Raw genomic sequence first — 22825 nt, forward strand, 5'->3', positions numbered from 1 at the left:
GACTATTCTAACATTGCCCTTTTGACATGCATTTTCTGTCCCCCATTGTAATTTGTAGGCCACGTCCTTACTACTGTTTGGGGGTCTGTATACAACTCCCCCTACAGTTCCTTAGCTCTATCCACAATGATTCAACAACTTCCAACCCTCTGTCACCTCTTTCTAATCATTTGATTTCATTTTTTAGCAACATAGCAACACCACCTGCTCTGCCTTGCTGCCTAACCTTTTGATACAATGTGTATCCTTGGACATTAAGCTCCCAGCTACAGTATACAGTAATCTTTCAGCCACGATTCAGTGATGCCTACAACATCATTCCTGCCAATCTGCAACTGTGCTACAAGTTTATCTACCATATTCCATATACTGCACGCAATCAGATACAACACCTTCAGTCCTGAATTCACCCTTTTCGCTTTTGTCCGCCTTTTACATTGTAACTCATCCTGTTGACTGCAATTTTGCCCTATCAACAGCCCCTCCTCACTACACATCGCCTCTGTTTGTAAACCAGCTATCTCATCTTCAGCACTATTATCCACCTTTCCTACAGAACTTCTTGCATTGAAGTGTAGGCAGCTCAGGACATTAGTCATGTCATGTTCAACCTTTTTACCCCTGACTTTGTCTGAGGTCTTACCAACATCTGCCTTTACAAACTCTCCTCTAACTGTTCTGGCACGCTGGTCCCCATCCCCCTGCAACTCTAGATTAACATCATTACCATGCAACATCAACAAACCTTTCCGCTAGGATATTAGTCCCCTCCAGTTCAGGTGCAAACCGTCCATTCCGTACAGATCCCACCTTCCCTGGAAGAGAGCCCAATGATCCAAAAATCTTATGCCCTTCGTCCCACACCAACTCCTTAGCCACATATTAAACTGTATAATCTTTCTAGTTCTAGACTCATTAGCACATGGCATGGGTAGCAACCCTGAGATCACAACTTTGGAGGTCCTGCCCTTTAATTTACCACCTATCTCCCTGAAATCCCTATGCAGAACTTCATCACTTGTTCTATCCAGGTCATTGGTACCCACAGGGACCAGGATTTCTGGCTGTTCACCCTCCCACTTAAGAATTCTGAGGGCTCGATCTGAAATATCCCGGACCCTGAAACCCCAGAGGCAACATATCATCCAGGAATCTTGTTCTCACCCACAGAACGGCCCGTCTGTTCCCCTGAATAACGAATCCCCTATCACATCATTGTGCCTCTTCTCACCCCTTCTCTTCAGAGCCACAGGGACAGACTCAGTGCCAGAGACCCGAACACCGTGTCTTTCCTCTGTTAGATCATCTGCCCTGACAGTATGAAAAGTGATATTGCTGTTATTGAGGGGGATGGCCACAGGGGTACTCTGCATTGGTGCCTTAGCCCCTTTCCCCTTGCTGACTGTCGCTCAGTTTCCTGCATCCTGCACCTTAGGTGTAACTACCTCTCTCTGTGTCCTATCTATCACCCTTCAGTCTCCCGAATGATCTGGAGTTCTTCCAATCCCAACTCCGGATTGTAAGAAGCTGCAGCTGGATGCACTTCCTGCAGTTATAGTCATCAGGGATACTGGTGATCTCCATGCCTTCCCGCATCCCGCAAGAGGAGCGCCTCACTATCCTGCCTGGCATCCCTACTGTCATAGCTGAGCAGATCTAAAGAAGAGAATGAAAAAAGAATTGAGCTTTTCTTTCTTTTCCTTTCTCTGAGTGAAGCCTCTCTTTGCAGGAGTCTCAAAAAGCTAAAGCCTTGAGATCACCACTCTGACTATGCTCACTTAGATGACACCCACTGTGCTTGCCCCTGCCTTCCTTTAATTTTCTATTCCTAATGAACCCCAGATGCTGATTGGCTGCCGATCAAAGCTCTATTACACTCTTGTAAACTACTCCTGCCTTTTATCCTCGGGCAGTGGACCTGATTGAAGTCCCCCCACCTCTTCAAATTACCTGTCCTCAGCCCTCTCTGCCCTCAGAAGGTACCTCTGACTTCTCCACACTCCACGCAGCTGAAGGCACTCAGTACCAGTAATGTGGTGTGAAACCAACTGTACCATTACCCAAGGCCACTGACACTATATTCCCAGTCCAGGTGACTAACATAAGATTTTCATTTTATGTACAAGGGATTCTGCAGATGCTGGAAATTTAGAGTAACAGTCACACCTTCCCCTCCTTCCCTCCACTCAGCCTCACTGTCCTTCCCTCCCACAGTCCACATTCCCTTCCCTCCCTGAGAGGGAATGTTGTTAAGAAGGCTCATCAACCATGGGATTGAGTTCAAGAGCCGTGAGGTAATGGTACAGTTATATAAGACTTTGGGCAAACCCTACTTGGAGTACTGTATTCAGTTCTCATCACCTCATTACAGGAAGGATGTACAAGATTTACAAGGATGTTGCCTGGAATGGGGAGCATGCGTTATGAAAACAGGTTGACTGAACTCGGCCTTTTCTCCTTGGAGCGACAGAGGATGAGAGGTGACCTGACAGAGGTGTATAAGATGATGAGAGGCATTGATCGTGTGGACAGTCAGAGGCTTTTTCCCGGGGCTGAAATGGCTGCCACAAGAGGACACAGGTTTAAGGTGCTTGGGAGTAGGTACAGAGGAGATGTCAGGGATAAATTTTTTTTACGCAGAGTGGTGAGTGCGTGGAATGGGCTGCCAGCAACGGTGGTGGAGGCGGATACAATAGGGTCTGTTAAGAGTCTCTTAGGTAGGTACATGGACCTTAGAAAAATAGAGGGCTATGAGGTAGGGAAATTCTAGGCAGTTTCTAGAGTACGTTACATGGTCGGCACAACATTGTGGGCCGAAGGGCCTGTAATGTGCTGTGGATTTCTATGTTCTATGTTCTCCCAAAGACAGCTGATAAGTTGTCCTGTAAGCCCACCATCCCACTCTGCTACGTACAGTAGGTCTTTCCTCTGGTAGTGAGTTCCCATTTGCCCCACAGGCCAGGTTAAGACATCGTTCTCTGACCCTCACTCTGATTTGATGCCTGTCCTAAATTGGTGCCTCTGGACAGTTTGCAGATCCCAACCTCCGGTGCTGTAGGTGCGGCGTTTCCGTATTCTCCCTGTGACTGTGGATTTCCCCGTGAAGGTCCATTTTCTTCCCACATCCCTAAGACTGCTATAGTGCCTATGACTCTTTGGCTGTGAGAGGGAATGAGATGAGGGTTACTGGACTTCCTCTGCTGGGAGCTGGCAGTGACCTGATAGACTGATGGCCTCTTCCTGTGTTGTGAAAGTTAGGTTCAGTAGGTCTTTACCTGCTCCTGAGATTCCTAAGGTTGTCATAGCCGGGGTGGTAGTGGGGATAAGCTCCCACTACCTATAAAGTGCTCCAAATGGCGTGCGACTCTAACAGCCTCTGACAACCAAATCCAACCCTTGGCCTTCATGTGTGTGGCTTAGCTACTAGACCCAGCGGAACTGTTTCTACTGACAAGAGAAGGGGCAAAGGCAGACCACTGGCGCCTCAAAACCCGTTGTTTCAGGCAGGTGGAGCTCATCAGCCTTGGACGGCAGCCCACCTAAGAGAAGGAAAACTCTGATCTTAAACCTCTGCTGCCTTGCGGCCATACCCACTCATGGGAAAGGCTTCAGGAGTAAACCTGAAGGAAGAAATCTGGAGCTGGGGTCCCTAAGGCAGTTTGATGTTGTTTACAACTTCACTCTGGCAACCTCTGCGACGACACTGGGGCCAAGCTGTATCGGCGCTTGCCCTTCCCTTGGACTACAACAGTGATGTGGAGAGGGGGAACCCGCCGCATGGGCAACAGCCGGTTCCTCAAATCTTCCTGCCCAGGCTTGCGGCCCGGAGAGGACACCGTCCACGACAGATGCAAACCCATGATTAGATACAGAGGAGATGTCAGGGGTAAGTTTTTTTACGCGGAGAGTGGTGAGTGCGTGGAATGGGCTGCTGGTGGCAGTGGTGGAGGCAGAAACGATAGGGTCTTTAAGAGACTTTTGGATAGGTACATGGAGCTTAGAAAAATAGAGGGCTACGGGTAAGCCTCTGTAATTTCTAAGGCAAGGACATGTTTGGCACAGCTTTGTGGGCCGAAGGGCCTGTATTGTGCTGTAGGTTTTCTATGTTTCTATATTCTGTGTTCTATGATCCCCTGGGATTGATGACTGCCTCCTACTACCTATTCCTAAACCTTATGATTTTACATTGGAGGAGCCAAACACAGTCTGGCAGACTATTGTACAGAAAATCTCTTTCAGTCCATAGGGTGGCCCTAATCCTCCAATTACTTTAATTTTCCATCCCACTCCCACTCTGATTTCCCACCCTAATTCACTGAAGCCTCAGCGTAAAAATCTGAGTCACATTGCTGATATCATCACTCAGCAATTAGTTCAGTTATTCCAGATAACCAGTGTTCCTCTTTGTTCTGATGCAAGACCACTAACTGGCAAAGATAACTCAGTTCCTCTTCACAGGCCCTGCTTGAGTCTCAGATTTCAGATTTACAGCATTTCAGTTCTCCATTTCACAGTTCGTATTTTGTTTCTTTCTTCTGCCCTCCTTCCTGCCCGTCTATTCACACTTCATCAGATAGATTTCCTATGATTCACCACAATTCTTTCATTATAGGGCGTGATGAGTTACTGTATCACCTAGACCAGGGGCTTCCCCTGGTCACACCACCCTGCCCCATCGCTGCAACTTAACATACTTCTTTTCTCATTTCCCAAGTTCTGATGAAGGGTTTCTCTCTCACAGATACCACCTGACCTGCTGAGCGATTCCAGCATTCCCTGATTTTTCAGATTTCCAGCATCATGGAATTTATTTTCTTTTCCAGTCAACACAGCATGCACCTGTACTCACCCCATGCCCCAAATACCCAGAGTACATGGTATTTACACAGGATCACCTGCTTATGGCTGGAACAGAAAGCTAATAGATCAGGTGACCTTAGAACTACCTGGAATCAGCTCCCACCACCACCTAATAACCTGGTCCATACTAACCCCAGAAGACAACTCTTGGCTCCTTCATAGCCTCATGCTCCACATGGCAGGAGTACATGTCTCCAGGACTTGGCACAAAGCTCAGGTAGGAGAATCTCTGGAAGGAGGAGTCGCTCTTCAGGTAGTACTCTGTGGTGTTGACTCCACCGGTCACAGGATTCTTGTTCCGTTTCCATGTCATCCTGATGCTCGGCGGGTAGAATCCGTCAGCCAGACAGATCAAAGTGTTGGGCTGACCCCACTCCACGGGTTCCTCGGGGTACATGGCAGTCTGAGGGGGAACTGAAGGCAGACAGGGTGAATTCAGGTTAACCAAGGTGAAAGGGCACAGAAAATCTAATGCGTGGGGGTGGGAGTGTAGGATGGAGAGACCCAGACCAGCCCACACCCAATGGGAACCCAGTGGGGACAACAAAAATGTGTTTTCAGATTTCCAACCAAACATGGGTTAGATAATGAAATGGTTGGATTATTTTAGTGCAATATCCGGTCTCAGGTGTTCACCAGCAGTGAGTTCCATCAGTAAAATCTACACCATTACCCGCTCACATTTCCCCAGACCCTGTCACCCACTGACACTCCCCCCATCTCCTCACAGCCCATCATCCATTCAAACTCCTCCAGCAACCTCGTCGACCTCAAGATTAAAAGATCTCGATCTGAAATGTTGACCGTCCATTCCCTACAGATGCTGCCTGGCTCCATGTCTGAGGATTTACTTTCAGGGACTCTGCATTTCATGGTCTGTGTGTTATTGTGCCAACATGAGGCCACCCTCAGGGTGGAGGGCAGCTCCTTACATACTGTCTTGAGTAACCTCCAACCAGATGATATGAATATCAATTTCTTCCTCCAGTAAACAAATTTCCCCCTTCCCTTCTTCCTCTGTTCCCCACTCTGAGCTTTTCCCTCTTCTCACCTGCCTGTTACTTCCCCCAGGACCCTCCTCCTTCCCTTTCTCCTCTGGTCCACTCTCCTCTCCTATCAAATTCCTTACTCTCCAGCCCTCGACCTTTCCCTCCCACCTGGGTTCACCTATCACCTTCCAGCTAGCCTCCTTCCCCTCCCCCCAGCTCTTTATTCTGGCAGCTTACCCCTTTTTTCCCAGTCCTGATGAAGGGTCTTGGCCCAAAACAGTGACTATTAACTCTTTGCCATAGATGCTGCCTGACCAGCTGAGTTCCTCCAGCATTTTGTGTGTGTTGTTCTGTGTTAGTTGTTTATTTTTATTCTTTGCACAATTTGTTCTTTTCTCGCACACTGGGTGTTGATATTCTTTGTAGTGTAGATTTTTAAAAATGGGTTCTATTGTGTTTTGTTAGTTTGTGGCTGCTTAAAGGAGATGAATCTCAAAGTTGTACATAGCCGACGTACTTGATAATAAATGTACTTTGAACTTTAACCCACTGAGTTCCTCCAGCAGATTATATTTGTTTCTCCAGAACCCAAGAGGTATTGGCCCTGAGTGAGTGAGCTGTGGAAGGGCCGGGACTAGTGGGGTGTTGCAGTGTTTCCCAGGATTGGGGAATGCGAGGGTTAAAGGAGAGCAGCTGGATTGTGTGAAGGACCAGCCAGGAGCTGAGGTTGAGGAGGGGTTGAAGTGGCACTCAGCCCCAGGCTGGTCCCCGGACAGACCCCATTACCCAGGGCCCAGTGACACCACCCCCAACCCCTACTCTCTCACCTTTAGGTTCTGGGCTCCCTTGTGACAGGTTCTTGTAAACGTTTAAATTCTGTTTCAAGATGGCTATTTGAGCCAAGACCCCCGCCTCTCCTCCCTGTATTCCATGGCCTGCAAAATAAGGGATCCGTGGCACCTCCTTCTTCAGGTTGAAGTCCATGTAGAAACACTCATCACCATCACTCAAAATATCGAACTGTTTGTCAGGACTGCGGTCCTGGGCAATATAGACCATGAGCTGCTCATGTTGGTCTGTGGGAGAAGAAACATGATCAGCTGAGAGCAAGGAGAGAGTTAAGTGGTGTTGGAAAATGGGGGGGAGCCTGAGGAAATGCCAGACAATGGGAGGGAGTGAACCTAGGGGCCAGCAGGGAAGAGATGGAGAGAGGGGAGCCCAGGGTGCAGCTGGGATCCGTGTCAAAGCAGAATAAAGGCAGTAACACAAAATTTATTGTGTGCTCTGACATAGGTAGGCTGGGAGCGAACAGCACAGAGCCCAGACTGTAGAATCAAACACAACAAATGACCAGACATTAAATGGTAAACGATTTGTTATTGTTGCTAAATGAACCAATATACTGAACCGTAACCTTTGAAATTTAACAACGTGGTGCAAAAGTGATAAGCCCCGATTTAAACTCTGATCCCAACATCAGATCACCATGAACTGATCACCATTTTGAACAGACCTGAAAAACTGTAACACTATCTCAGACTATACAGTATTTATTTTCCTCTCTCTCAACTTGCACTGGTGTAGTTATGCTTGTTGCACAAGTTATGTATAACTTATGTTAATTTTAGTCTATGTTTTGCATATCTATAATGTACTATGCTGAAGCAAAATGCTAATTTTCATACATTTATACCCTGGGTTTGCTGACAATAAATTTGATATTAAGCAGAACTAAATCTCTAACTCATGATAAAATTGGTCAGCAATAAATAAGAGCAATAACAGCTAGGGGTGGTGGTTAAGGCTGATCCATTAGGGATATTTACGTGACTCATGGGTAAGCACACGGATGTAGGAAAACTGGAGAGCTATAAGCTGCGCAGGATGGAAGGGTGAGATTGATCGTGGAGTAGGGTAAAAGGTCGGCATAATACAGTGGGCTGAAAGGCCTGTGCTGTACTGTTCTGTGTTTTAACTCCTGACATAACAAGTCTCTTAACTAAAGTAACTCCAAATATTAAACAGCAATAAGTATGATTTAATACGAAACATGATATTAAACAGACCCTAAAATTAAACAATAAAACAACTTATCAAACAATAACCTCGATCTGAAATATCAATAATCTACCAGCAATAAATCCCAGTAAATATATGCAATAAATCACAGTATTATTCTGAGATAAGCTCAAATATTAAACTATATTCCAAAAATAAACATTAAAATCATTACATTATTCAGCAATAAAGTTCAATATTAAACTGTGATAAAACCACAGTGTCAAAAATTTTCTGTGTTGACTGCTTTTCAAGTGGTCATAGTGGGGTATTGGCAAGGTCTTCAATGAGCATTAACTGGGCCTTGGGTAAACCTCAGTGGCTTTGTCCTGACACCTTCTGTTCCCCAGTTAAGGATTCACGCAGATTCTGTTGAGTTTAACTCAATCACTAATAAATTAGTTCCTTAAAATCTGACAAGTGAAAACTTTGCACTGTACTAAACTGTAGTAACAGGTTGCAGTAATCTGGTTTATATAATTAGCTATTTTAGATTGTGCATTTTCACAGGATTATTTCACAGTAAGCAACTGTAAAGGAATCACAATTATTTTTATGTTTATTTGTAATGTTTTTGTTTTTTTCATTTTACTGTGTGAGAGTAATGGACTCATCACTCAGAATGCTCACTGATAACTGAGGAGTTAAATGGTTCCAGAGTGTGGTGACTCTTTGAGGGTTGTCCCCAGCAGATTCCCTCATTGTAATCATTCTATTCTTTTAAATCTCAATTTCTAAGACCATAAGAACTATTTAAAATATTCTCTTAAATCTCCTGAACCCAATCAGTGAGGCCAAAAATGGTCCCAAATTACAGGAGTGCCCAACTAGTGAGCAATTACTGCTGGCACTGGAAATGCAGTCGCCAATGTTTGGATATGTTATGTACCCCGTAACTGGGTTGCCAAACCAGCAGAAATGGACCACTTAGTTGGAGTCTGGATTACTGGAACTAAGAAAGTTTTTATTAAAGAAATAAGCAATACAGTACTCTAATTGTAAGGATATAAATGCAACAGGTTAGCAATGAATAAACACACATGTACACAGAACTATGATAATAGGATCAATCAAGCTCTATCACAGTCTAGGGGTAAAATGATCAATCACAAGTGACAGAGTTCAGTTTTAGTTCAGTTCGCAGTAATCGCCGTCGTGCCGTTGGGGAGAGAGAGAGAGAAAATGAATGAATATGCAAATTGGATTCCAAACAGACCTTCGATATTCCTCGCAGTTAGCTTTCGGGCGAGCCCCTTTTTAATGTCTTCTGAGGTTACCAACTGTGACCCCTCCGTTCCAGATACGATCGTTCTTCTGTGGTGAACCCGGCACCCAGGCAAGGGCGGACGCACACACCAGGTTCCCGCCCAACCGTATCTTTCCACCCTGTGCGTCAATGGCTGGTCCCGTGAGCAGACCTCCAAAACTCCCACCAACTTGTGGGGGCACACCGCTTCCAGGGTCTCGTTACCTCGTGGTGTCGTGTGTGGTGTGCCTGTTGCCTTAGCGAACCTGTCCCTTTTTATCCCCCTGTTGGGGTATCGCCTGTCCATCAGACTTCAAACAGTTCAGGTTCAAAGCAACCAGTCTTGACAATGCTCAGACCGGTGTCTCTTTCCGTTAATCTCTCTCGTCTCTTCATTAACATTTCCAAATGCTGCTCCATTGTCTTACTTATCTCTCTCCTGAAGACAGGTGGCAGATCAACTGATGATCCCACTGGTGATAGCACAGGACAGTTAACATCTTAGTCTATGTGTACTTTTGTAACCCTCTTTTGTCACAGATAGAAGAGTGACCCAGACATGAATGTTGATCGGTGGGAGTGGCCTACCTCACTATCCCATCCCGGGCACAACTGAACAAAAGGCCTGATAATGTGGAATGCCCATATCATGACCTGATACTAAAGACCAAACATCCAGAGCACCCAACACTATGAACTGATTCCTGGACTTCACCTGATATCTTTGACTATCTTCTGGATCAGTGATTCCACACTCCAATTCCTGGGCTGACCAAAAGCAGTCACTCTCCCAGGAAACATAGGAGGAGGACTGGGCTGCAGTAAGCCTGAAACAACACAGGTTCAAATCCCCCCACCCCAGTATAAACCTGGCACATGTCCAGGCCATGGTAAACAAATTGGATGAAATTAAAGCTACACTTGTTTACTAAATGGAACTCAAGGAACTGCTGTGTACTCTGTCTCACTGAAATGTGACTCACGCTGGCTTCACCTGACTGTGCCCAGGGGTACAGTGCTAGCCGGAGCGCGTCCGGCACCTCTTTAAGAAAAAAGCCGAAATAAAGAAGCTAATTAATTAGGTGCCACCCAGGGTGATTTGATTATCTCAGAAACTGCTGATCTCCTGGGATTTTTATGCACAATAGACTCTGGAGTTTACGAAGGATGGTGCCAAAAACAAAAACATCCAGCGAGTGGATTTAACAAGATATTTTCGCTCACAGAACAGCCACTCGCTGGATGTTTATTTGTTTTTGGCACCATCCTTCGTAAACTCCAGAGTCTGTTATGCGTACAAATCTCAGGAGCTCAGCAGTTTCTGAGATACTCAAATCATCCTGGGCGGCACCTAATTAATTAGCTTCTTTATTTCAGCTTTTTTTCTTAAAGATGTGCCGGACGTGCTCCATTGCACTCCAGCTAGCACTGCACCCCTGACTATGCCCTACAGCCTAAGAACTTCTCAATTCACCAGATGGACCAGATGGCATCCTCGGGCAAAGTAACAAACTTTCCCACAATGTCAACAAAACAAAAGAGCTAGTCATTGACTTCATGGTGGACGGTGCCCATGTTCCTGTCTGTATCAATGGTGTGAGGTGGAGACGGCTGACAACTTCAAGTTCCCAGGTGTAATTTTCACCAAAAGCTTGTCCTGGTCCAACCACATTGACACTATGGCAAAGAAGGCACACCAATGCCTCGGTTTCTCAGAAGGCTAAGGAAATTTGGCATATCTATGATGACCCTTTCCTGTTTTTACAAATGCGCCATAGAGAACATCCTTTCCAGATACAACACACCTTGATATGGCAGTTGTTCTGCCCAAGACCGCAAGATATTGCAAATTTTTGAACACTGTCAAGCCTATCACACATAAATTCTCCACAGTTCTTGCAGTCTCAGTCATGCAAACAGCTTCATCAAAGGCCAGGCTCAAGGATAGCTTCTCCCACACTGTTGTACTGTTACACAAACATCCCTGACGCGTACCGGGCAGAGCCCTGCCCCCACCTCAGTTACTCAGACCACATCTCTGTTATGCTAATCCCAGCATACAGACCGCTCATCAGGCGCTCCAGAGCAGTTCTGAAGCAGGTGAAAACCTGGCCAGCAGGAGCCATCTCTGCTCTTCAAGACTGCTTTGAGCACACTGACTGGCACACGTTCAGGGAGGCTGCAACCGATGGCAACTCTACCAACTTAGAGGAGTACACGGCATCAGTGACTAGCTACATCAGCAAGTGCATTGATGACGTCACTGTGTCCGAGACCATCACTACACGCGCTAACCATAAGTCATGGATCGCTTCTCGGCCTTTTGGCTAAGATCAAGTGTAGTATCTGTTCTTATCAGACCAGAAGGCGGAGGTGAAGAGTTCGCGCTGACGCAGGGGTGGATCCTAATGCTGATTGGCCTCCAATCTAACACCCCATACCAGCGACGACAGCAGTGAGGAAGATGGCAGCAGCGAGCAGTGCATCGGCTCGAGGCCAAGGTATCAAGAACACTGTCAGGCTGACAGTGCGAGACCGGAACGGGGGCACCGGCTTCACCCGAGAGACTTTCATCCGGAAGGTCTTGATGGAATGCTGCGGATTTACGCCTGACGACATCTACTGCGTCCAGGACTTCGCAGGTTTTTTCGACGTGACTTTCCGGCAGGCTGCAGGGTGGCAGAAGCTGTACCAGCAGCTTCAGCTGAAGGGGACAGAGGCGCCGCTGTCGCTGTTGAAAGCACAGGCCCTCTTTGCCACGGCTACCCAGCAGGAACGGACAATCACGGTGCACATGTTCAACCCGCACGTGCCATTGGTAGATGTCCTTACATTCCTCGCTCGGTATGTGGAGAGTGTAGGAACACCAGCAGACGTGAAGGACGGACTGGGAATCTGGACCAGCAAACGGCAGGTCAAGGTGAAGCTGAGGTTGGACTCCAACGGCGGCGTCATCCACCCCCCCTCCGTCTTCGCCATCGGAGGGAACCGAGGGTACACGGTGTACGCGGGGCAACCCAGGGTGTGCCGAAACTGCGGCAAGGCAGGGCACATCGCAGCCCAGTGCAGGGTGGTGATGTGCAAGAACTGCAAAACTGAAGGCCACCTGACCAAAGACTGCACGCAGGCCAAGTCCTGCAACCTTTGTGGACAAGACGGCCACCTGTACAGAGCATGCCCGAGGCGTGGGGGCACCTACGCACAGGCAACCAGGAGAGGTGCTGGTCCTGAAAGGGCCCAGGCAGTTTCGGACGCCCCTGCCAGCACTGCCGAAGAGGCACCCGACAGGGCGGACGATGAGACCAGGGAGGAAGGGGCAAGCACCCCGAGACCTGCCACCCCACTGCAGACCCTCCAGGACCAAGCAAATGACGAGCAGGAGTCCATGGAGGAAGGGACAGCTGAGGTGGAAACGGAATGGAAGGTCGTGAAACGGAAAAAGACCCAAAAGGCGGCGGCCAAGCGACAGAAGGCGGAGCAACGCAAGAAAAGGGCAGGGAACCACACAGCCTCTGGTACCCTGTCCTCTTCAGAGGAGGAAGGAGTTGGGGGAGGCCAGCAGCCCCAGCGGAAGAAGCGGCGGGCAGAACAGGTGGAGAGGAGGAGAGAGGAGGGGGAAAGTCTGCTGGCCACCCCCCAAGTACAGGAGGCGGAGAGCAGCAGACACACCGAGCTCCGGGAATCCGGGAGCAGAGCCACGGTTGGCACCCAGCAGCCGGAAGGGGAAGCAGCCCAGGAAGCCAACAACCCCCCGGGCCCAGAACCAGAACGGCCACACACGGAGGAGTACTACCAGCAGTACCTGAGCCCACAGGAGGTGGAAAACTTCACAAAGGCGGTGGGAATGAAGGCTCAGGATGGCAAAGATGAGGACGGAGTGCAGCCAAAATAAGAGACCTACAATGATGGCAGACCTTAAATTGGCGTGCTTGAATGTGCGAAGTTTGAAGAGTACTGGGCGATGCGTCAGCACGCTCCAGTACCTGGACACTGTAAAGACCGACGTGACCTTCCTCCAGGAGTGCGGACTACCACATCTCCGTAACTACCGGAGGTGGTCACGGTGGTGGAAAAAAGGTTTGTCTGTGTGGTCGGGGGGCAACGATTGTCGCGCTTCCGGCCTGGGGATTCTGCTACGGGGAGGTAACTTCTCAATCACCCAAGTTAAAGAGGTGGTTGCGGGGCGCCTCCTGGTAGCAGACGTCAAATACCGGGGCACTCCGCTCCGGCTGATCAACGTGTACGCCTCCCCCGTTCGGAGCGAGCGGCTGGCCGTCTTCGAGCAGCTCCCACAGCTGCTGGTGACGTCCCAGCCGGTCGTTCTGGCCGGAGACTTCAACTGCACCATTGATGCGGCTGGAGGACCCGGCAGCGCCGACGGCAGGCTGGACAGTACCTCCAGACTCCTGAGGGAAATAGTAAAGACGGCCAAGCTGCGCGACGCCTTTGGCACCCCCACAGGTGGAGCACAGCCGCAAGCCACCTGGACACGGTCGGACGGCTCAGCCCGCTCCCGGATCGACTTCCTCTTCCTGTCAGAGCCCCTCACGGTCAGGTCCACCGACGTCACGCCGGTGTTCTTCTCTGACCACTGCCTTCTGAGAGCCACCTGTCGCCTACGGGAGGACCAGAAGGCAGGCAGGGGGACGTGGAAGCTGAATGTTAAGCTGCTGACCCCAGAGAACATCGAGGAACTAGAGAGGGAGTACACAGGTTGGAGAACCTTGAAAGCCTTCTTTGATTCCCCGGTTCACTGGTGGGAAGCCACCAAAGAGAACATTAAGAGGTTCTTCATCCGCAAGGGTATCCAGAAGGCAAGGCAGGAGCAGAGGGAACTGCGTAAACTCCAGACAGAGTTGCAGCAACTTCTCCTTCTGCAGTCGAAGGGGGTGGATGTCAGGGAGGAATTGCGAGAGGTGAAGGGCCGGCAAGCCCATAACCTCGCCGCCGAATCCTCCAAGATCATCTTCCGATCAAGGGTCCAAACCGTGGAGCAGGACGAGACGTGCTCACGCTTCTTCTTCCAAAAGGTGCACAGGGGGAGCTCTGTGATCCACAACCTTAAGGAAGAGGACGGCTCAGTCGCGTCCTCGCAGACCGACATACTGAGGATCTGCAAGTCCTTCTATGCCGGTCTGTACGACGAAAAGGCCACAGAATCCACAGCCTCCCGCAACTTCCTGTCGTCTATCACGCAGGTCTTAGACGGCGGCAAGCGGGAGAGTCTGGATCAGCCACTGACCCTGGACGAGCTGACAGGCTCCATCCGTTCCTTTGGGTCGGGTAAGACTCCCGGAAGCGACGGCTTACCGGCTGAGTTGTACTCGGCTCTGTGGAACTGGATAGGCCCAGACCTGCTGGAAGTGTACAATGCTATGCTTCTGGCCGGCAGTATGTCTGAGTCCATGAGGAAGGGCATCATCACCCTCATCTACAAGCAGAAGGGGGAAAGAGAGGACATTAGAAATTGGAGACCCATCTCTCTCCTGAATGTGGACTACAAGATCCTGTCCAAGGCTATCGCCAACAGGGTCAAGTCTGCTCTGGGACAGGTGATCCACCCAGACCAAACCTGTGCTGTACCAGGCAGGAAGATCTCAGACAGCCTCGCGCTGCTGAGGGACACCATCGCCTACGTGCAGGACAGGAGGGTGGACGCCTGCCTGGTCAGCTTGGACCAGGAGAAAGCCTTCGACAGGATATCGCACACGTACATGGCGGACGTGCTCTCCAAAATGGGATTTGGGGAGGGAATCCGGAATTGGATCAGACTGCTCTACACAGACATCCGTAGTGCAGTCCAGGTCAACGGGTGGGAAACAGACAGCTTCCCCATCAGGTCTGGAGTCAGGCAGGGCTGTCCCCTCTCCCCTGTCTTGTTTGTCTGCTGCATAGAACCCTTTGCGGAAGCCATTAGGAGGGATGAGGGCATAAGAGGGGTGACGCTGCCAGGCAGTGGAGGGACCCAAGTGAAAACCTCCCTGTACATGGACGACGTCACCGTCTTCTGCTCTGATCCGAGGTCAGTTCGCAGGTTGATTGGCACCTGCGAACAGTTCGAGCTAGCGTCGGGGGCCAGGGTCAACCGCACGAAGAGCGAAGCCATGCTCTTCGGCAACTGGCCCGACCGATCCAGCGTCCCCTTCAACATCAGGTCTGACCACGTGAAGGTGTTGGGGATATGGTTCGGAGGGGCGGAGGCGTGCAACAAGAACTGGCAGGAGCGGACTGCCAAGGTGAAACAGAAACTGGGACTGTGGGGAGGGCGCTCCCTGTCGATAACGGGCAAGAACCTGGTCATCAGGTGTGAGGTGCTCTCAGGGCTGCTGTACTTGGCGCAGGTCTGGCCCGTCCCCCGCTCCTACAGCTCGGAAATCACCCGGGCTGTCTTCAGATTCGTCTGGGGATCCAAGATGGAGCGGGTGGGACGGACCGCCATGCACAAGTCCCTGGACAACGGGGGCAAGAACGTCCCCAATGTCGCCCTCACCCTGATGGCCAGCTTCGTATGTGGCTGCATCAGGTTGTGTGTAGAGCCCAGGTATGTGGGCACCAAGTACCGCTACGTGCCCAGGTTCTACTTGTCGCCCTGGCTACGAAGGATGGGTCCTGGCCCCACTCCCGCGCAACGCCCCAGTCAGCTGGTCGTTGCCGGCATACCTGTCCTACGTAGCAAAGTTCTTCCAGGAGAACGCCTTTGACCACAGGGCCATCAGGCAGTGGTCGGCACGTAGTGTCCTGCAGGCACTGCAGGAGAAGGACGTGATGGACACAGTGGGGTGGTTCCCGGAGCAGACTGTCCAGTTCATCTGGCAAAATGCCTCATCGCCAGATCTAACCAACAGGCACCAAGACCTCGCCTGGCTGGCGGTGAGAGGGGCCCTCCCAGTCAGAGCCCTCCTGTACGCCCGGAACGTCGTCTCCGCACCCCATTGCCCACGGGAGGACTGCAGTGAGGAGGAGTCTGTGACCCACCTCTTTGCACACTGCCAGTTCGCAAAGAGGGTGTGGAGGAGGATGGATGGGCTAGTGTCACGGTTTATCCCCAGCAGCTGCGTAACAGAGGACTCTCTGATCTACGGGCTGTTCCCGGGGACACACACGGAGACCAACGTCCGGTGCTGCTGGCAGATCATCAACTCGGTGAAAGATGCTATTTGGTCGGCCCGTAACTTGATGATCTACCAGCACATGGAGATGTCCGTGGGAGAATGCTGCCGACTGGCACATTCTCGACTGCAGGAGTACGTGCTGAGGGACGCACTGAAACTTGGTGCAGCCACCGCAAGGGCCCGGTGGGGAAGGACCACAGTATAGGTTTCTCCACCCGTGGGAGGGGGAGGGGTCGGAGGGCGGGGAGTATACCCCTCAACAATGAAATGATGTGGTATAAATACGGATATGTACTGTGTATAATGCAAACGTATGTAAAGGATGAAAAGTTATTGAATGGTTTATTGTATATATTTATTTTTGAATAAAGTATATTTTGAAATAAAAAAAACCATAAGTCATGGATGACCGCGGAGGTGCGTGCGCTGCTGAGGACCCGTGACTCCGCATTCAGAGCAGCTGACAAGGCAGCCCTAACAATAGTGAGGGCCAAAATGTCCTGGGCCATCAGAGAGGCAAAGCATGCACATGCCCAGCGAACCCACAGCCACTTCCAGGACAGCGGTGACACGCGGCACATGTGGAAGAGTATTCAGGACATCACCAACTACGGGACAACATCACCTGACTGTGCTGGTGATGTCCCCCTCCCAGATGCGCTAAACAACTTCTACGCTTGTTTCGAGGTGGAAAATGACGTGGTGGCGAGGAAGACCACCCCTCCTCCCAATGACCAGATGCTATGTCTTACCGTGGCCGATGTGAGGAGAACCCTGTGCAGGGTCAACCCACGGAAGGCTGCTGGACCAGACAATATTCCTGGCAGAGTGTTCAGAGGTTGTGCAGACCAGCTAGCAAATGTTCTCACTGACCTCTTCAACATCTCCCTGATCAGCGCCGTCGTTCCAACGTGCTTCAAGGCTGCCACCATCGTCCCCGTGTTGAAGAAGTCCTCAATGTCCTGTCTCAATTTTTATTAACTGTGATTTTTATTAACGACCTGGATGTGGGGGTAGAAGGGTGGGTTGGCAAGTTTGCAGATGGCACAAAGGTTGGTGGTGTTGTAGATAGTGTAGAGGATTGTCAAAGATTGCAGAGAGACATTGATAGGATGCAGAAGGTGGGCTGAGAAGTGGCAGATGGAGTTCAACCTGGAGAAGTATGAGGTGGTACACTTTGGAAGGACAAACTCCAAGGCAGAGTACAAAGTAAATGGCAGGATACTTGGTAGTGTGGAGGAGCAGAGGGATCTCGGGGTACATGTCCACAGATCCCTGAAAGTTGCCTCACAGGTGGATAGGGTAGTTATGAAAGCTTATGGGGTGTTAGCTTTCATAAGTCGAAGGATAGAGTTTAAGAGTCGCGATGTAATGATGCAGCTCTATAAAACTCTGGTTAGGCCACACTTGAAGTATTGTGTCCAGTTCTGGTCACCTCACTATAGGAAGGATGTGGAAGGATTGGAAAGTGTACAGAGGAGATTTACCAGGATGCTGCCTGGTTTAGAAAGTATGCATCATGATCAGAGATTAAGGGAGCTAGGGCTTTACTCTTTGGAGGGAAGGAGGATAAGAGGAGACATGATAGAAGTGTACAAGATAATAAGAGGAAAAGATAGAGTGGATAGCCAGCGCCTCTTCCCCAGGGCACCACTGCTCAATACAAGAGGACATGGCTTTAAGGTAAGGGGTGGGAAGTTCAAGGGGGATATTAGAGGAAGGTTTTTTACTCAGAGAGTGGTTGGTGCATGGAATGCACTGCCTGAGTCAGTGGTGGAGGCAGATACACTAGTGAAGGTTAAGAGACAACTAGACAGGTATATGGAGGAATCTAAGGTGGGGGCTTATATGGGAGGCAGGGTTTGAGGGTCGGCACAACATTGTGGGCCGAAGGACCTGTACTGTGCTGTACTATTCTACGTTCTATGTCCTATGTCAACGGCTACCGTCCTGTTGCACTCACATTCATCATCATGAAATATCTCGAGAGCTCATTATGAGGCACATAAAGACCCTGCTGCTCCCCTCACTGGACCCTCTGCAGTTTGCGTATCATCCCAACCGCTCAACAGATGACGCCATTGCCATCACCCTCCACCTGGCCCTTACCCACCTGGACAAAAAAGACACATACGTTTGAATGCTGTTCATACACTTCAGTTCAGCATTCAACACAATCATTCCTCAGCACCAGATTGGAAAGCTGAAACTGCTAGGCCTGAACACCTCCCTCTGCAACTGGATCCTAGACTTCCTGACTGGGAGACCTCAGTCAGTGCGCATCGAGAGCAGCATCTCCAACACCATCACACTGAGCACGGGGATCCCACAGGGCTGTGTGCTCAGTCCACTGCTGTTCACTCTGCTGACCCACAACTGTGCTGCAACACAGCTAGAACCACATCATCAAGTTCACGGATGACACGACCGTGGTGGGTCTCATCAGCAAGAACGATGAGTCAGCATACAGAGAGGAGGTGCAGCGGCTAACGGACTGGTGCAGAGCCAACAACCTGTCTCTGAATGTGAACAAAACAAAAGAGACGGTTGTTGACTTTAGGAGGACACGGAGCAACCACTCTCTGCCGAACATTGATGGCTTCTCCGTTGAGATCGTTAAGAGCACCAAATTTCTTGGTGTTCACCTGGCAGAGAATCTCACCTGGTCCCTCAACACCAGCTCCATAGCCAAGAAAGCCTGGCAGCATCTCTACTTTCTGCGAAGGTTAAGAGAAGTCCATCTCCCACCCCCCATCCTCACCACATTCTACAGAGGATGTATTGAGAGCATCCTGAGCAGCTGCATCACTGCCTGGTTCAGAAATTGCACCATCTCGGATCGCAAGACCCTGCAGCAGATAGTGAGGTCAGCTGAGAAGATCATCAAGGTCTCTCTTCCTGCCATTACAGACATTTACTTCACACGCTGCACCTACAACGCTAACAGCATTGTGAAGGACTCCTTGCACCGCTCATATAAACTCTTCTCCCTCCTGCCATCTGGCAAAGGTACCGAATTATTCGGGCTCTCACGACCAGACTGTGCAACGGTTTCTTTCCCCAAGCCATCACTCTTCAATACCCAGAGTCTAGACTGACATCCACATCATTTATTATTATATTGTAATTTGTGCCTGTTGTCTTGTTTATTAATTATTTTATTAATTAATTAAATTATTGTACTGCCCTGCACTGTTTTGTGCACTTTATGTAGTCCTGTGTAGGTCTGTAGTCTAGTGTAGTTTTTGTGTTCTTTTACGTAGTCTAGTGTAGCCTTGAGTTGTCTCACATGGTCTAGTGTAATTTTGTGTTGTTTCACGTAGCACCATGGTCCTGGAGGAACATTGTTATGTTTTTACTGTGTACTGTACCAGCAGTTTATGGTCAAAATGACAACAAAAAACGACTTGACTTGGCTTGTAAGAGTATTGAATGGTTTCTTGATACAGTGCTGCTTAACCTCACAATCTACCTCATTATAATCTTGCACCTCATTGTCTGCCTCTGTGGAAGTTGCAGAAAGGTAAGGGTGAAGACATCTCCAAGCAAGGATGGTTAGTGTGCAGTCAACCCACATGAGAAAGGTCTGAAGAGCCTAGCACAGTAGGGGACTGGAGCCATTAACACAGGGAGACAAGGTAAGGGTGTAACAAAGGGGCACACAAATAAGGGACAATAACTTTGCTATTCTCAAAGTTTCATTCATTGTTAGCTTATAGTTTCTATTGATTTTAACACCTGTATTGTGAATAATGATTGATCATGCAAGTAAAGGAATTTGAACATAGAGTTTACCAAATGGTCAATATCCATATATGCCAGTCAACTAAATATAATCGCAAACAACAGGAATTCTGCAGATGCTGGAAATTCAAGCAACATACATCAAAGTTGCTGGTGAACGCAGCAGGCCAAGCAGCATCTATAGGAAGGGGTGCAGTCGACGTTTCAGGCCGAGACCCTTCGTCAGGACTAACTGAAGGAAGAGTGAGTAAGGGATTTGAAAGTAGGAGCTCGGCTCTATCCCTCCCCCTCCTGTCTTCTCCTATCATTTTGGATCTCCCCCTCCCCCTCCAACTTTCAAATCCCTTACTCACTCTTCCTTCAGTTAGTCCTGACGAAGGGTCTCGGCCTGAAACGTCGACTGCACCTCTTCCTACAGATGCTGCTTGGCCTGCTGCGTTCACCAGCAACTTTGATGTATGTTGCTTAACTAAATATAATAATGACATTCCTCTGTTCAGAATTCAGAACAGTGGGGTGACATGGGCCATGCTGTTCTCATTATATACAAGTAAATGTAATAGAGGAATGAGTGCGAGTTTTCAGTCCAGCTGAAGGGCCTCGCCCGAAACGATGGTACTAGTGTAATTTTGTGTTGTTTCACGTCGCACCATGGTCCTGGAGGAACATTGTTTTGTTTTTACTGTGTACTAGATGCTGCCTGGCCTGCTGAGTTCCTCCAGCATTTTGTGTGTGTTGCTGCGAGTTTTCAGAGAGCAGTTACACGGCTGCACTGCACTTTCTCTGTACCTGTAACACTTTATTTTACATTCTGTTTTTACTTTTATTACCTTTATGTATCTGTGCATGGCAGGATTTTTCAGGATGGCACACGTACACCACAATCAATAACCGATTACAAAGCTGGATGTTGTTCCCTGTGTTGGGTCCTGACCCAAAACGTCGACTGTGCTTCTTCCTATGGATGCTGTCTAGCCTGCTGCGTTCCACCAGCATTTTGTGCGTGTTGCTTGAATTTCCAGCATCTGCAGATTTCCTCGTGTTTGTGTTGTTGTTCCCTGTGGGCTGGGAGTATCCACCTGATTGGCAGTCGACCGAAGGGTTTCGGCCCCAAGCGTCGACTGTACTCTTTTTCCTTGATTCTGACTGGTCTGCTGCCTTCCTCCAGCATTTGTATTTGTTGTTCGGTAATTTCCAGCATCACACACAAAAAATGCTGGTGAACGCAGCAGGCCAGGCAGCATCTATAGCAAGAGGTACAGTCGACGCTTCGGGCCGGGACCCTTCGTCAGGACTCAAATTCCAGCATCTGCAGATATTCTCTTGTTTGTGATTGGCAGTCCGTCATCGTGCGCCCTCTAGCGGCCGAGCCTGCGTTCTCGTGAAGTGACGCCTGATGACTGACAGCGTCAGTGGTCGGGACAGGGTAAATCCTGGTCGCAGAGATCAGTTGCTTTTGTCGACAGCTCTCTGGCTGCCAGGGGTACCGGCCTAGCAAATTCAGGATGGACTGAGTATGCCAGGCCGGGAGATGGAGACGTTCTGCTGAATGCAAACCAATTAAGCTGCTGCAATATTCACCTTTCAGAGAAATTAATACATTGATCCTTGACGTTCCGGGATGGAGGTTTCAGGGTCAGGGATCAACGTGGTTCAAAACAGATAGGAAACCTGTCTTTCGACCCAACTCTTTCACCAGGACAAAGATGTCTCTGAGCTAGTCTCATTTGCTGGTATTGGCTTTTTCTATCCATGTGCCCTCGGAATGTCATTTAAACATTGTACTTTTATTATGAATTAAGTTTATTTTGTTAAAAAAATAAACATTGTAATTATAACCATGGCCGTCTACGTGGAGAAGTTGCCCCTCAGGTCTCTTTTAAATCTTCCCCTCTCATGTTAAGTATATGCTTTCGAGTTTTACACTCCCCTAACCTGGGGAGAAGACCTCATCTATTTCCCTCATGATTTTATATATTTCTTTAAGCGCATCCCTCAACATCCTAAGCTCTGGGAGTACAAGTCCCAGCCTCTCCTTAACATCTTTGTGAATCTTTACTGCACTCTTTCCAGCATAATGACTTCCTTCCCTTTGCTGGGGGAACCAAAACCGTACGCAGTACTCAAAATGTGATCTAATGGATGTCTGCTATAATGATGTCCGATTCCTGTACTCAGAGCTTCAACTGATGAAGGCCAGCATGTCAAACGTCTTCTTCACCACCCTGTCTACCGGTGCTGCCACTTTCAGAGAACCATGTACCTGTACCCCCAGGGTTTTCTATCTACAACAGTCCCCAGAGCTCTGCCATCATCGTATAAATCTTGCCATGGTTTAATTGACCAAAATGAATCACTTCACATTTATCAAAGTTAAATTTCTCCACTGTACCAATTTAGTTGTCAAATGCAGACTTACTGATCATGTTAACTGTCTTGTCAACATGGATCTGGTGGGATCTGAAGCATCTCTCTGTGCTGCACAACTTTAGCAAATATGATCCAGTGCCATTAACCTTCACAGCAGTGAAAATAATCGGGGACCAAGTGGTGGCAGAGAAAGATTCAAGACTGGTGAGTGAGATCAAGCAGGAGTATGAGGCTTCCCAGTTTGCGAGTGAAAGACATTGGGGGGGGGGGGGAATCTGCCTGTCCCAATCCCAGTGCTGCACCGTGCTGGCAGACTGGGGACTCCAACATCCACAATATCACCCCATTAAGTTCTGTCATTTCAAGTTCACAGTTTAACGTAAATTTAATACCAATGTATACACATGTCACCATATACCACTTTGAGATTAATTTTCTTGCAGGCA

At 49.0% G+C, this 22825-nt stretch overlaps 1 protein-coding gene and 1 pseudogene across 1 annotated transcript in view; one reads left to right on the top strand and one right to left on the bottom strand.

Annotated features, from left to right (window-relative positions):
- Positions 1-22825, bottom strand: part of LOC134346729 (H-2 class II histocompatibility antigen, A-U alpha chain-like) — a 46755-nt gene that overhangs the window by 18868 nt on the left and 5062 nt on the right. The window contains exons 2-3 of the mRNA XM_063048295.1: positions 6677-6925; positions 4993-5274 (exon numbers count right to left, since the gene is read on the bottom strand). Coding sequence (XP_062904365.1) covers positions 4993-5274; positions 6677-6925 — 531 coding nt within the window. The remainder of the gene's footprint in view (positions 1-4992; positions 5275-6676; positions 6926-22825) is intronic.
- LOC134347398 (U2 spliceosomal RNA) lies at positions 11461-11592 on the top strand (annotated as a pseudogene).

Source organism: Mobula hypostoma, chromosome 5 (genome assembly GCF_963921235.1).
Source record: "Mobula hypostoma chromosome 5, sMobHyp1.1, whole genome shotgun sequence".
In the NCBI taxonomy this organism is placed as follows: domain Eukaryota; kingdom Metazoa; phylum Chordata; class Chondrichthyes; order Myliobatiformes; family Myliobatidae; genus Mobula; species Mobula hypostoma.